The 14,156-nt window shown below is 35.8% G+C and overlaps 1 protein-coding gene across 1 annotated transcript in view; it reads left to right on the plus strand.

Annotated features, from left to right (window-relative positions):
• The first annotated feature begins 849 nt into the window (after positions 1–849).
• The window catches only part of LOC145994742 (regulator of G-protein signaling 7-binding protein-like), a 579,659-nt gene continuing 566,352 nt past the window's right edge, over positions 850–14,156 (plus strand). Inside the window, exon 1 of the mRNA XM_083130961.1 lies at positions 850–1,211. Coding sequence (XP_082987087.1) covers positions 1,143–1,211 — 69 coding nt within the window. The 5' untranslated portion in view covers positions 850–1,142. The remainder of the gene's footprint in view (positions 1,212–14,156) is intronic.

The raw sequence follows: 14,156 nt of genomic DNA on the forward strand, positions 1-14,156 counted from the left end.
GTTTGACCGTTTTGTTTGAAAGCAAAGCTCCTGCCCATCCGTCTTTCTAACGGTCGTCAACCCTCGTTCAGTTCATGCAAGACGTCAAACTTGCAGTCCACACGTAATGTTTTGTTTGATCTGTCTGGCACGATCATGCAAGACTGACGATCAGTGATGTGCCGTAAACTATAAGTTTACATCTACATGCGTTGTCTACACGTAATCTACGCGTAGATTACATAGGGTTGTAGTTTACATAGACTACGTAGACAATCTAAAGTGCATTAAATTAATTTTCAAGGGTTTCATGAAAGGAAAGTGACATTTTCAACTATATTGGTTCCTAACAAACTGAAAAGAATCCTATTTACAACAAAATGTCTCTTCTCTTCTCTCATCAACTATGGAAGATGATAAATAGTATGCAAAAAACAACAACAGATGGCAGTTGTGAGACAAGAGTGGTCTTTTCCCTATAGAACACTAGAATATTTCCTATGTTACGTTTTTTTCCTAGGTGAGAAATTGTTCAAATTTGGAAGAAAGAATATAAAAAGTTCGCCTCACACATCAGCAACTGATAGGCAGTATAATATTATTTTTATTCCACGGCGCCCTTTGCTAAGTTATCACCTTTCGCCATGTTGTTTACATAGATTACGTCATCTACGTGTATAAAATAGTCTACGTGTAGAATGTAGACTATCGTTGTTTACGCGTAGACGCACATCACTGCTGACGATAAAACACTACGTATGGACCAGATTTTAGACTTAGACTCATTCGCAACTACGAGTTGGCAACACTGTACGCGGAGGCAGTTTCGATTAGGGTAGGCGGTTTCGCTCACTCCGTTTCGGTGTTCGGAACGCATTGGACGCGCGTGTCGTCGCAACCCGGAAGATGCATGCCGGCGAGAACTTCCTTGCGTTGATAAGCCGGCTTCCGCTGTGCAACATGTGCCGCGTCTGAGGAAACAACGAAAGTAAGATATATACCGAACCGCGAAAGAAGCGTTAAGAACCGCCATTTCTTTTTCTTTTTTAGATAAATATTTCACTTCGCTTGTGGTGATAAGTTTGTTACCTGTGTGAGGGGTTCGCCGAGTGTGCAACGCAAGGAAACCGAATGAATTTCGAACGCAACACATCCTCTCCAAGATGACAATGTCCGGCTACGAAATAAGCTGTGAAGGATCCAGCACGCAGGTTCCTCACAAAGTACATGCGGTAAATATTAACATTATTAAAATCCCCTTCGCTTGTACTTTTTCTTGTAGTGTTCTTTTCAGTGAATGTTATTTCAGGCGCTTTCAACAGAAAAGCTGCATTAATTTATAACATTTAAAGAAAATATTTTTCGTCTACATGTAGGACTTATACACTTTTGTCATGAAATATTTAGAAAATTGAAAAAATAATAATTCTAAACTAGAGTTTAATAAGTAAAATGAAGAATTTCCAAATTATTTCAAGTAAGCCGATAAAATATTCAACGGTAAATAATATTCTCAGTATAATTTCATGTTTTTCCTCATTTGCGGTTTTAGAAAAGCTATTCAAGGAAAGACAGAAAACGGCAAAGAAGAAAATCTAAAGCTTTCTGCCATTTGCTGAAGACCCGCAATGCTATCTAAAACAGTTACTACCTTAGTGACTTAAGCTAAGAAAAGTTACAGCCTTAGTGACTTAAGCTAGCTTCAGTTCCCGGTTATAGTTATGCTAATAGAAAAAACAATTTTTGATCTTAAATAAGAGTCATCAAGCATAATAGCACTCTTTTGGAGCGCGGTTTTATAAATTATGATATCAAAGGGAAATTAGATCATTTTAATTTTTATAAATTTCGCAAATAATTATGTTAAAGAACATTTAGACATGAATTTGCAAATGTTAGCTTAATCATTAAGGTAGTGACTTTGAGGATTTAAAATGTTCATATAGCATTTGACAATTTCAGCTCTAATTCTAGAAATTAATTCCTCTAAAAAAAAAAGAATTGTTCGAAGATACCGCAATACATTTTGGTAGCTCCTTTGATTTACAAAATAAACTAATCATTGAAATATTCAGGAATCTTTCATCACAGGAAAAGTACTCCATGTGCATTGTATATTTTGTAAAGAAACGTTACGAATTAAAAAACAAAACAACAACAACAAATTACAGCGTCTATTACATGGGTCTGTACTCAAACACAGACACACCCTCGCCTCCGAAGGACTCGACTCCGAGTTCGAGTCCGAGACAGTGGATTAGTTTTCTGTTTCATTTGTTCTATCACCGGTTTCATGTAACCGTGATTAACTCAACAAGAAGATCTTATCCCCATCTTACATATTACAACACATAACCCTGAGCTTTTATTTCTTTTTGTGACAGTTCAATTCGATTATCCAGCATTATAATTTGTATTTATTTTGATATTAACCTGATACTACTTTTAGCTTTCTCATTCTCTTGTGATATTTTTTTCTTATTTGTCTTCATGAATATTCATATTTAACTGGCCTGATTAAATTGATTTCCTTTCCATCTCCAGAAAGGCGTGATAATGAATATTGAAATTTGGTAACAAGAATGCGTACTTGCATTTAATCTTAATTTGACATTAACCACTCTATATATTCCTCTATATATTGTAACACTATGTTTCGAGAGAACCCTTTCCTTTCCTTTTCTTCAGGTGAAATAATTGGTTATGCCTCCCACTTTGATCAAATAGTCGACGAAACTGTGCAGTGTGTTTACTATTCTTCAGTGCCCATTTTCTTGCTGATTGCAAGCCTGGATCAATAGCAATTCATTCTCGATTCTCACGGAAGGAGAATGATGATATAATTTGCTATTTAGCGTTGCTCTTCTGCCACATGTAGATAATTGCGGCGATGAGGGATGAGTGATGATATGATGAATTTGATGGATATTCATAAAGAATATCAGAGGTTTATCCAGGATTTTTCTCTTGGTGGTGTTGGAAACTTTTGGGGGAGTATAAATTTGGGGGTGTTAAGTGAATATTTTGGACCGTTTATAATTCAATTTGTTCATAGATGTTTCCAGAGATTACCCCCACCCCCCTTTCCATTCACGTAACATTTCAGTAGAAAATATATGTCAAATGCAGGAAAAGATAGAAAATTGATTTTTGTGATAATGTTAACATTTCAGTCTAACGTTTCGAGTATTGCTTTCCGATAATGTTCACTACTTGATTTAATCAATCGTTAGACAAAAGACAAGAGATGACATTGAAAAACACAAAATTTAAACATATTATTACCAGAAATCATTTCATGCAATTCTTAATTACAAAGAAATTAGGAACACTTGCGCAATATTCTCTAACTGTATTTGTATGGTTCTTGTCGTAGGTGTAAGTCGGAGTTCATCTTAGGGGGTGCCCAATTCATCGATGAAATTCATTCATTCATTCATTCCTTTATTTGGAACCTAACAGCTTTTATGCCGTTTTTGTCCATAACAATACATATATAAAATGTACACAATTGATTTACAATAAAATTATCAGTCCTTCCCCCTATTTTACAGATATTAGATTTTTTTTAAAAAAAGAAAGAACACTTTGCCTTTTACAATTGTATGTTACACTTCCTTGAAAATGATAACAAACTATAACCAATCCGCACATCTGGATTAACAACTAAACTTAACAAATTTGTTGGAAACTGAACCTTTAGATTATTTAAAGTTCTATACAAGATATTTCTCTCTCTATTATATTTTGAGCATTCCAGTATTATATGTTGTGCATCTGCACTTTCCCAGCCACATTCACATTTCTTATTGTTCGTTATTCCAATTTTGGATAAATGTTGCCTAGTACACAAATGGCCTGTTCTCAATCTATTAATTAATACAATTACATTTCTTGTAGCACTTACATGATGAAACCATGGTTTTTGTGTTTTGAATTCAGCAAATGGTCTGTATGATTCTCCAACTGTTGTAAGTTCATTTCGACACCAATCAAACCATTCGTTCAGAATTTTCTTCTTTACTCTAGGGAGAAGATCCGTATAGTATAATGATAAGTTCGTAATATTGGGAAGACTGACTGCTTTCTTTGCACATTCATCTACATGAGAATTACCTGTAATATTGCTATGAGAAAACTTAATGGTTATTCGAGATTTTTGTATTGTTTGAACTAATTGTATACAATTTATAATATAAGGGGATAATTTATAAAGACTCTTGTAAGAAGATTTAAGAGCCTGTAATATACTTTACAAGTCAGTAAGTATTAAGAACTTTCGTAAATTTAATTTTTGGACATATATTAAAGCTTGGTAAATTGCGTAAGATTCTGCTGTAAATATTGAACAGTCTTGTGGAAGCCGAAGTAATAGGTCTGTTTTATGTTGTGGATCGTACACTGCACATCCAACTCCTGACTCACTTTTAGATCCATCTGTGTATATGAAATAAAAACTTGGCCATTGAGTAAAATATTCCGATATGTGCGAATAACGAGGGAATTTGAATATTATCCAGAGACTGTTGAGGATAATCTAATGAAAAAACAGGCCGTGAAAGCATCTGTAGACTATCCTGGTATTCTTGACAAAAGGAATTATACAATTCTATCCACATAGCAGCTTTTCTGTTTGTTATTTTTCCTGTTTCATATAAGTATATCATATTTGTTAGTACATTGTTGAAAGGATGCTCACAATATGATTTAACGTTGAAGAGCATATTTGCTGCTAACATCTTCTGTCTACATGAAATGGAACATTCACCCGCTTCCATATATACTACTACCTAATTATTCTATGCTACTACGTTTGGAGTGCTGTTCATAAAGCCTAAACATCTTCTCAAGAATTTATTTTGTATGACATCAATGGAATTCAATTTTCCTTCTGTCAAGTTACACATTGCCAATAGAGAATAATCTATCATAGGTCGAAAATAATTCTTGTAAAATAAAAGCATAACTCGAGGATGACATCCCCACTGAGTATTTGATATTGCTTTGAACAAATTAAACACTTTTTCTGATTTGACTTGTGTTGCTTTAATTTGGTCCTTCCAAGTTAGTTTTTCATCCAAGATGACACCTAAATATTTTACTCTGGATGTAATGGGAATTCTTGTTTTTCGAGACATTGAGTGAACTATTGGAGGTGTTCCCTTTTTACTAAAAATTGTAATATTAGATTTTTTACTTTCAATCCACTTTTGCACTTCCAATATTTGTTCCTCTAAAACAGGAAAATCAGTATGAATTTGTGTCGTGGACATATAGATACAGATATCATCTGCATATTGAAGATAATTGACTGTTGGAATTAATTTCCTTTTCATCCCAATCATATATATGTTGAATAACAAAGGACTTAAAGGACTTCCTTGAGGTAACTCTTTGCAGGCTGAATACGGTCCTCTACTTTCACTGAAAAACTAGAAATATCCAGATCTTTTACTCAGTAACTTCCATAATATCAAAACATAGTTGTGAGGTATTTTTAGCTGTTGTATTGTTTGGATTAGGATATTAATATCTACATTATCATAAGCTGCGCTTACATCTAAGAATGCAGCTAATACAATTCTGTTTCTTTTCAGTGAGTCGAAAATATACGAGGAAAGAGTGTTTAATCCGTCCTGGCATCCTAATCCCTTTCGAAATCCTATTTGTTCGGTCTGAAATATGTTTTGACTTTCTAAAAAGCATTCTATTCTTTTTTGTATCAGTTTCTCAAATATCTTTCGTATAACTAACGTCAAAGCTATAGGTCTCTATGATTTACCTACTTGAGGGTCCTTGCCTGTTTTTAAAATTGGAATAATCAACTGTTTGGACCAATCTTCTGGTACTTTACCATTATTTAAGAATTTATTAAAAATTGTGCACATCGCCGTTAAGGCTACATCTGGAAGGTGATTAATCATCGAATAAGTAATTCCATCCATCCCTGGAGCAGATTCTTTACTGTTGCCGATGATTTCATAGATTTCCTCTTTTGAATTTGGAGTTGCAAAACTTTTCGCCGAACGTAGTTTTGATGTGTAACTACATAATCCATTTGGTGTTTTAATTACTCCGTCTGGCACTGTAGGTGTGAGTTTCTGAATAAATTCAGTCTTCCAATGTGATTTCAAAGGAACTACATTTGCTGTACGAGGATTTTTGAGCGACCTGGAAAAAACACACATATCCTAATTTCATGCTTGGGTGTAAATTTTCACAAAATAATTTCCATGATTTTCTTTTTGCTTTTATGCATAATCTCTTTAAATGGGCCATAGAACGTCTGAATGCTATCCAGTTCTCCGGATTTGGTTGACGTGTCATCGATGAAATATCAGTGAGAATGCATTGCATGGGTGTGCGCGCACGCTTGCATGTTTGAATACAGATATAATATGACTCTTAAGTAAATGAACACAATGCGAGCGAAGCCAGCAAGAGAATTTTTAGAACCATTTCTTTGCAAACTGATAATGCATATTATTAATTAAACATAGCGACAATACTTTCATTTCACAGTATCCCACGATGTTTACTCTTTACAATCTTGCATTGCTCGTTCGGCGCCCTCGTTACCTCAGCACATGCCCCCTGCCTCCTCCTGTTCTAGCTTCAGTTAGAAAATATGCATATATATATAATTTTAATAGTTCTATGTTGCGAGTGAGTTACAAATACTGCTGTTGTTTTCAAATCTCTATTTAATCAATGATTCACAAACTGAAATAAAGTAATGGAACTATATATTTAGAGCATGGTTATGAAGACTTTAAAATATAGTGGGAAGTTGGGATGCAAGTTGATAGATGCCTGGTATTGCTTTTGAACGAAATAGGTCAAGCAATTTCATATTGAAGTCCTATACCTATACAAAACTTTGGAAAACACTCTTCACGCTGTTCAGAGTTTAGGCTATCTTTCAAATACTGGACGAGAGACTCTAGGCATTAGGAGTCATGTGTATCTTTGCCTTAAAAGAAAACGAAAAAACATGTGCAAATAAACGTATGGCATGTTAGCTGCAAAGGGAAGGCAAGGAATTTTCACTTCTAAATTGAGGTAATGTTTTATTTTCAATTATTTAAAAATTGAATAGCATTTATTTCACTTTCCAGCACAAGGAACACAATGAACCAAACAAATTTTTTATCTCCACGTTTTCCAGCAGGCAGTGATTGGCAAACGCCGTCGTGTCCCCACTGGTGCGCCTATGGTCAGATATAAATTTGGGACTTAATGTAAATTAAATTTATTTTTATGTTTAATTCCTCATACTTTCTTTGCTTCCTCTTAAAAGTTGAAAAAAATTAAATATGTCATTATGTCAGGGAACCGACTAGATAAAAAGAGGAAGACAATTTTTACTAAATCTATATCTTTGCAAACTGACAATAACTTTAATTTAATAGGATGCCAGTAATTTCACAGGACATCACGATGTTAACGTTTTTATCTGTCTTGCTTGTTCGACACCCCATTTGTCCTTAGCTCCCAGGCAACCCCCCTTTTTTTACAACTCTCTTTCTAATATATAATTTCATTTACAAAGGTAAACTCTTAGAGCCACAGACATTGTTTCACTAAGCAGAACGACAACACACGAACTGAGATGCTACACTAAGATTCTGACCTAAGGCCTAAGGCATTTGACCGTTGTCTTCTCTACCACTCCAAAATCATCCATCTCGCCCAAGTTACAGAAAATAGTGTTGCTAACCATAGTAACACAATTCACTACAAGAGTCAAACCTGTATGTTTGAATTTCTTCCCTTACTTTTATCGTACATTTTTCACATGAAAGAATCGAAAGGAAAATGCAACGAAATGTAAATTTCATTGACTCAGGGGTTCAATTTAAAAATCTGTAACGTATTTAAGAAATATTTATTTAGGTATTCAAACGCTGAACTGTCAACACTGTGTGCGGTATGTGCTCCCTGGAAGGAGGGCGAGAGGTCAGTTTGACATTTTCCAGATGGCAGTGTTCCTTCCAAAGCCTTGTCAAGGAAGCTGGTGTTTCCAGGAAATGACCATGCTGAACATTCCACCCTCCTTCTTTGACACTTTGGTTGTAGTTGATCGAAAGGTCTATTGGACTACGCTTCTTGTAGAGCTACAAATGGTTCCTTTATGTTGAAGTATTGTTATTCTATTGTTGATATAAACATCCATATTTACACCCCACCCACAGGGGGGTGTTCCACTTTTCTGCTTGGGGGGGTGTTCGTCAAAATTTGGGAGGGTGTTAGGGGTGTGTCGATAAATCACTGAAAAATATCCATGCCCATATCGGGATCCTGCCATCAGAGCGTGCTGTGCTAATAACTACGCCACGGAGGTCGGCTAAGGAGAATTAAAATTGATAATAAAACAAAACATTGTCGCTAATATTCATTCAACCATAACAATGTCTACTAACTGAACTGTCTGTATATGTTTTTCAATACTAAAAAAATGTGCTAAAACGTCACCAAAACGAAACCAGGTACTGTTTCCGGGAAGTCCACAACAGACGTTGCTCAATATAAAATATTTTGTCACTCGTAAGTGACAATTTCCTGGTTTTAACATGAGTAATGTTACTATAACATAGACAAATTGTTACATTGCACAATGCTTTAAAGCCATCCACTTTACCACTCAATATATTTTTTTACATTTTTTTTGTTTCTACAATGTGATCGCATTACAAAATTGTATATTTAATATTTGCATAAATAGTTCATTAAAGAGGGTTTGTTAACTGAGTGTGAACAACAGTAGCGTTGATGCACTAGTAATTCGACTTCTTTGTTCTATTATGTTGCGTCATGTATTTTCAATGCTGGAGTAGCGGAGATTATTCGGTTATTTCGATCCTTTGTTATCCAGCCGGTCATAAACACAAATCTTCTTAGGTCTCTATCACGCGAATTGTGTAGATTTTCCCGCCATCAGTTTGTGGAATCTTCTTTAGGTTTTTGCTCACTGTTATGCAGAAGTTGCAAAATGTTTGCTGTACAAGTTACAATATGAAAAAATCTGGCAGAAGTGAAGAAAACTGTTGTAATTGGTGAACGTGTTCTATGGATAGCCTTGAACAACATACTAAAAGTTTCAAAAGCATTTGCAACCTCTAGCGTCGGATGTAAGAGTGGTAGAGACATGCGGTTTGCTCAAGATTCTGTGTCTGAATCTGAATGCTCTCTACTGTTCTAACATAATGAATGATTAAATAAAAATATGCTTAAAATTCACTAAATAAAATACACTATATTATTAGATTAATTTCTTGTATTGGATAGTGAAGTTAAAGCCCAAGCCTTTCCTTTCCCATACAACTTTAGATTGACTGTTAGACAAACGTTCTAGGGCAACTACAACAATTTTGGCCCCCGTGGAAGACTAGTTATCATAGTGCTGATCGAATGCCAGGGGTACCAAGTTCGAATCGTCGTGTTTGTGCCTTAACCTATTTCATCAATTCACCATTCTCTCTTACCATCTGGATTAATCTACATATGAAGAAAGCGATGTACTCAAAATGCAAGAGAACTAGGACTTTTATTTTCTGCAAGCAAACACGAAAGTAATCTTAATTATTTAATAGTCAATGGAATGGCCATCGCCAAAAAAAATTGTGGGAAGGGGATCATGACGTTCGTATGTAATTGAAGAGAACTAATAATAATAATGATAATAATACGAATAATAAAATTGTTATTATTATTGTAAACTAATCATTCTATTACCAATTTATTATTATTATCTATCCCTGAATTATTTGAAATACCAGATGAGTTAATATCCGGCACAGCTGTTTTTTATCCTTCATTTCTCACATTTCATCGTGTTAACATACTGTAATTAATAGTTACTCTATTTTGTTACTAACTTTTACACATCTCATCCAAGAAAATTCTTTCCAGATAAAGGGGGGATATAAAGTCTACGTGTGTGACCATCCACATAAAGAAACAATTTTTTTGGAATTCTGAAAACTCATAGCCAATTATTCTTTGGATCCGTGGTAGAAAACCAGTTCTTGGGTTTTTACACGGTTTTTTCTTATGTTATTCTGCTGATATCGACTATCAAAATATAGAGGCTTTCATGTTTTTTTAATTGTGATGAACGATTTTAATTTCCAGCAACGGCCCGTTAAGACATAGTCATCAGCATCTAAACAAAACTTCTCCATCACACACTTTGAAGTAAAATTTTGTACCTAACACGCTCAGTTGTAGAAATCGAAACTACAAGGCGGTGATTATGGCGAGAAAATCTTCAACAGTCTTAACGCCTGTTTGGCATCGCTAGAACATTCTAATTCAGGATGCTAGATACAACTACCGTAGCCTTCCGGGAACTTAATTGTAAAATCCCTTACGCTGCAAGGATAAAAAAAAAGCTCTTAAGTAAAGCTGATTACGTCAGGATTTTTCCGGAACAGGATGGCGTAGAAAGACGGACGAAAAACTAACGGATTTAAGAGAAGGCGAGAATAAACCACGATTTCAACGTGGAACACTTGCTCCTCATTTCTGACAATTGTATGAGAGGGAATCGTGCTCATTTATACAGATTAAACAACTGATTCTTTCAAATGTAAGAAGATAAGTTTTAATATAATTGCTCATAAGACGTTGAAGAGACTAGAGAATGGAGAAGATTACATAAATTACGTTTACTATATAATAGCACGAATACTATTGACGGTTATATGTATACGTATACACATATACAGTGCTCTTTTCTCTAGGTATGCAACGGTACGCTGTACCAGGGGCTTCTTTATTAGTGAAAATAAAACACAGCATTTTATTTTATCGAAACAAATGAGTATGTGTGCGTGTGTGTAACTACGTGAATGTACGATGAACACACAATATTTTCAGTAATTTTTATGATAATCACAAGAGACAAAACTGAAAATTACTGGAACCCTTCTTCCCAGAAGATTGCTTTGTTTGATTTTACTTCGCTTCTCTGTCACTTTTGACTATTTGCCAAGATGGGGATGAGTGATGATATGATGAAATTGATGAACGGACACTCACGAGAAACACCCATGTCCTGGGATCCGTTGTCGTAGCGTCCTTTGCTGGCCACTCCGCCTCGACGGTCATTTCTTCCCAGAAAGAAAGCACTGTATGGATATTATATATCCATAAATGGATATGTGTGTGTGTATTCTCTTCTCTCGCATTCTTTATCTTCCTTTTTCTATATCCACTATATTCTTTTGATCTTCTCTCACTTTTCCTGTCTTTCTTAGTTTCTCACATTTCTTTCTTGCCATCTTTCTCTTTCTTTCTTTCCCCTTTTCCTTCTCAATATTTTCTTCTCTAGAGAGAAAGGAAATGTTAAATAAACAGAAGATCAATGATAAAGGAAAAATATAGAGGAGGTTATACAACACAGACGGATGGCGTAGGAGGAAAAAATAAACGGGGTAGATGGAGATGAATAGATATAGAGGGAGGGAAATAAAGAGAAAGAGAGAGAGAGAGAGTGAAATAAGAGAAACAGAAAATAGAGGGACGGTGAGTATTTCGTATCACGAGTGGCATACCACACCACGTAGTTGAACGAGGTGTCAGAGATTACCTGGCGTGAGTCTTGAGAGAGTCAAGTGTTCTTCGGTGCTACTTGTATTGATTAATACTTGTATTTATTCTTAATACGTTTCTTTTTCTCTTTTAATTTCGCTGGAAGAGAGTCTGCTAAGGGTACAGATAAATTTATCGAGGCTCCCGCTTTATACTATCCATCGAACAGTAGGGTGCTCGCGTCGTGAGTATTCTCGGCAATTTTCAAGACTAATTGAGAGCACGCTGTCGAAGATTTATTTCAAGTGACTTGTTTTGTGTCATTGGAAGAAAGAGCTTCTAAACTTACCTTGTTTCTAACGCCCCTGTGTCTTTATTAATATACGTAACTTCAGTGGCGTCGCGTGCTGTTCACATACGGGTGTTCACAATAAAATTTTTATACTGATTGGAGATTTACTACTCTCCCTTGTAACTTTATCTTCAATATTGAACAAGTAAGAATAACAGTTCAACTTATTTTCAATAATTTCCCCCCAAAATCACGCTATATCTGAAGTAATACAATACTATTTTATTCAATTAACACCCTTTTAATTACGTTATTTACAATTAGTGATGGCTAGTGCAAACTAATTAGTATAACATGCAATCTCAGGTATGTACAACACAAGATTATCATACTTCGCAATCTACTTTCTATTACAGCGACCATATGTTAACCAACGACATTCATTCATCATTGAAGGTATGAGCATCGTTAGCGGGACAGAGAGGAGGACGCGTCCAGTCCAGAAAAAAATTGTATATAGTATAATATATTTGGGTATTGTACAGAATGTCCCCTCGCCACGCCCACAATAACTCGGTTGTGATGCTTGTGATTGAAGTATCAGTCAATGTGACATTACTTGTATTCCTTCTTTCCTAGTGCTTCGTATTTTTCCTCCTAGCCATGGTTCAGAGATTGATTGATTTTCGACCATTTAAAGCAAGGGTTCCCAAACTTGTTTGCTTCACGGCTCCCTTAGTTTTTTCAAGACTTGAATGTATCCCTCTCTAACACTTGCAACGCTCAGTTACTTGTAAGATCGCTTGTCTAAGTTAAAAATTAAACACGTATTTCAAATTCAGAAACATTTTATATGTAAAAAAAAGTACTAAATAAGCAGATATTTGAAACATTCATAACATTGACTAACGATTCAGTGAAATATCGGAACATTTCGTTGCGCCCCTGTAAGCTAATCACGGTGCCCCAGGGCGCCGCGGCACACACTTTGGGAGCCACCGATTTAAAGCGTATAGTAACATCTGTTCGTCGTTGTCATTATCATATTTACTCGTCGTCGCCTTGTAAGCGAGGGGTTCCGGTTCGAAACCCGGTGGAGGCACACAGTGGTTCGGATCCCACTTAAAACTGTAGGTCCAGTCCCGATTAGCCTTACTGTGCATAAAGTGAACTTAAAGCACCAAATCAATCAATCAAACATATTTACCATCCTTGATCTTATACATTGCACGAAACGAATCGTTCCAATCCAGATGCAGTCTCTTTTTAAGGGAGTCGCATGTGCAAATGGTAACAAACGCCCAGGATGTGTCCTGTGTTTGTCCATGAATTGCCACCTCCAAACAATAAACAAGGAAAACAAAATTGCGCGTTCACAACGTTGCACCCACATAACCAATTGTACTTCGTGTACCAGTAATTTTTTAATGTTCTTTTAATAACGCATTTGGGAGTACTTACCTCTTGTACAATGTAGAGGTCGGCTGGTGAGGGCCCATCCTTTTTACTTGAGTTCGTTCTGCTTCGCTCAATCGCGAAAATTACTTTTCTTTCAAACTCCTAACAGTATTCATAGCAGTGGCGTATGCTGGTTCTAAATAGTGGGTAATCTCCGACCCTTGATCCTCAAACTACAAAAGTTTCCGTGCAATTTATGTCAGGATCCATATTGGATTTAGGAATATTGTGTCGGAATGTTTGTCTTATTGCTACGACCACAATCAATTAATTCTCGTTATTGCAGTTTAATATACGTGTAGAATTTCAAATAATAAAACAAGACAGTATTATAAAGCTATAAAAAAACAACCTGTGAAATATAAAATGAAAGACGTGCACTAGTGAAATAAAAACCCGCAATATTAATTTAAGTGCAAAATTCAACTTACTCCAGGACCCGATTACTTGTTTGAGTTGGTGTTTTAAGTCCACTTTATGCACAGTTAGGCTAATCAGGACTGGACCTACAGTTTAAAGTGGGATCCGAACCACTTGTGCCTCCACCGGGTATCGAACCGATTACTTGTGCTGTACCACATCCAAAGCATGCTGTTTGTCCAGTTGCACGTCAATACGTGTCTCTGCGAAAGATTGCAGCTTAACAAAGGAAGTTATGTGACTTTTGGATTTTTCATGTTTGACACAAGCGTTGCAAAGATTACAGTATCCGCCACGCGTCCATACATTCTTTTCAGCCCCGAAAAGTAAGCACGGCCAACAAAAAAGCAAAGCTTATTAACACTTATACTTCCTGTCAACCATGGTGTTTTGTCATAATTTGCTTGCGAAAATGCCTCACATATTCCCGATTTTTGTCTTTGTGCGTAGAAATAAGTTCAAGCGATGACAC

The sequence above is a fragment of the Lepisma saccharinum genome, chromosome 11 (assembly GCF_977018435.1).
Source record: "Lepisma saccharinum chromosome 11, izLepSacc3.1, whole genome shotgun sequence".
In the NCBI taxonomy this organism is placed as follows: domain Eukaryota; kingdom Metazoa; phylum Arthropoda; class Insecta; order Zygentoma; family Lepismatidae; genus Lepisma; species Lepisma saccharinum.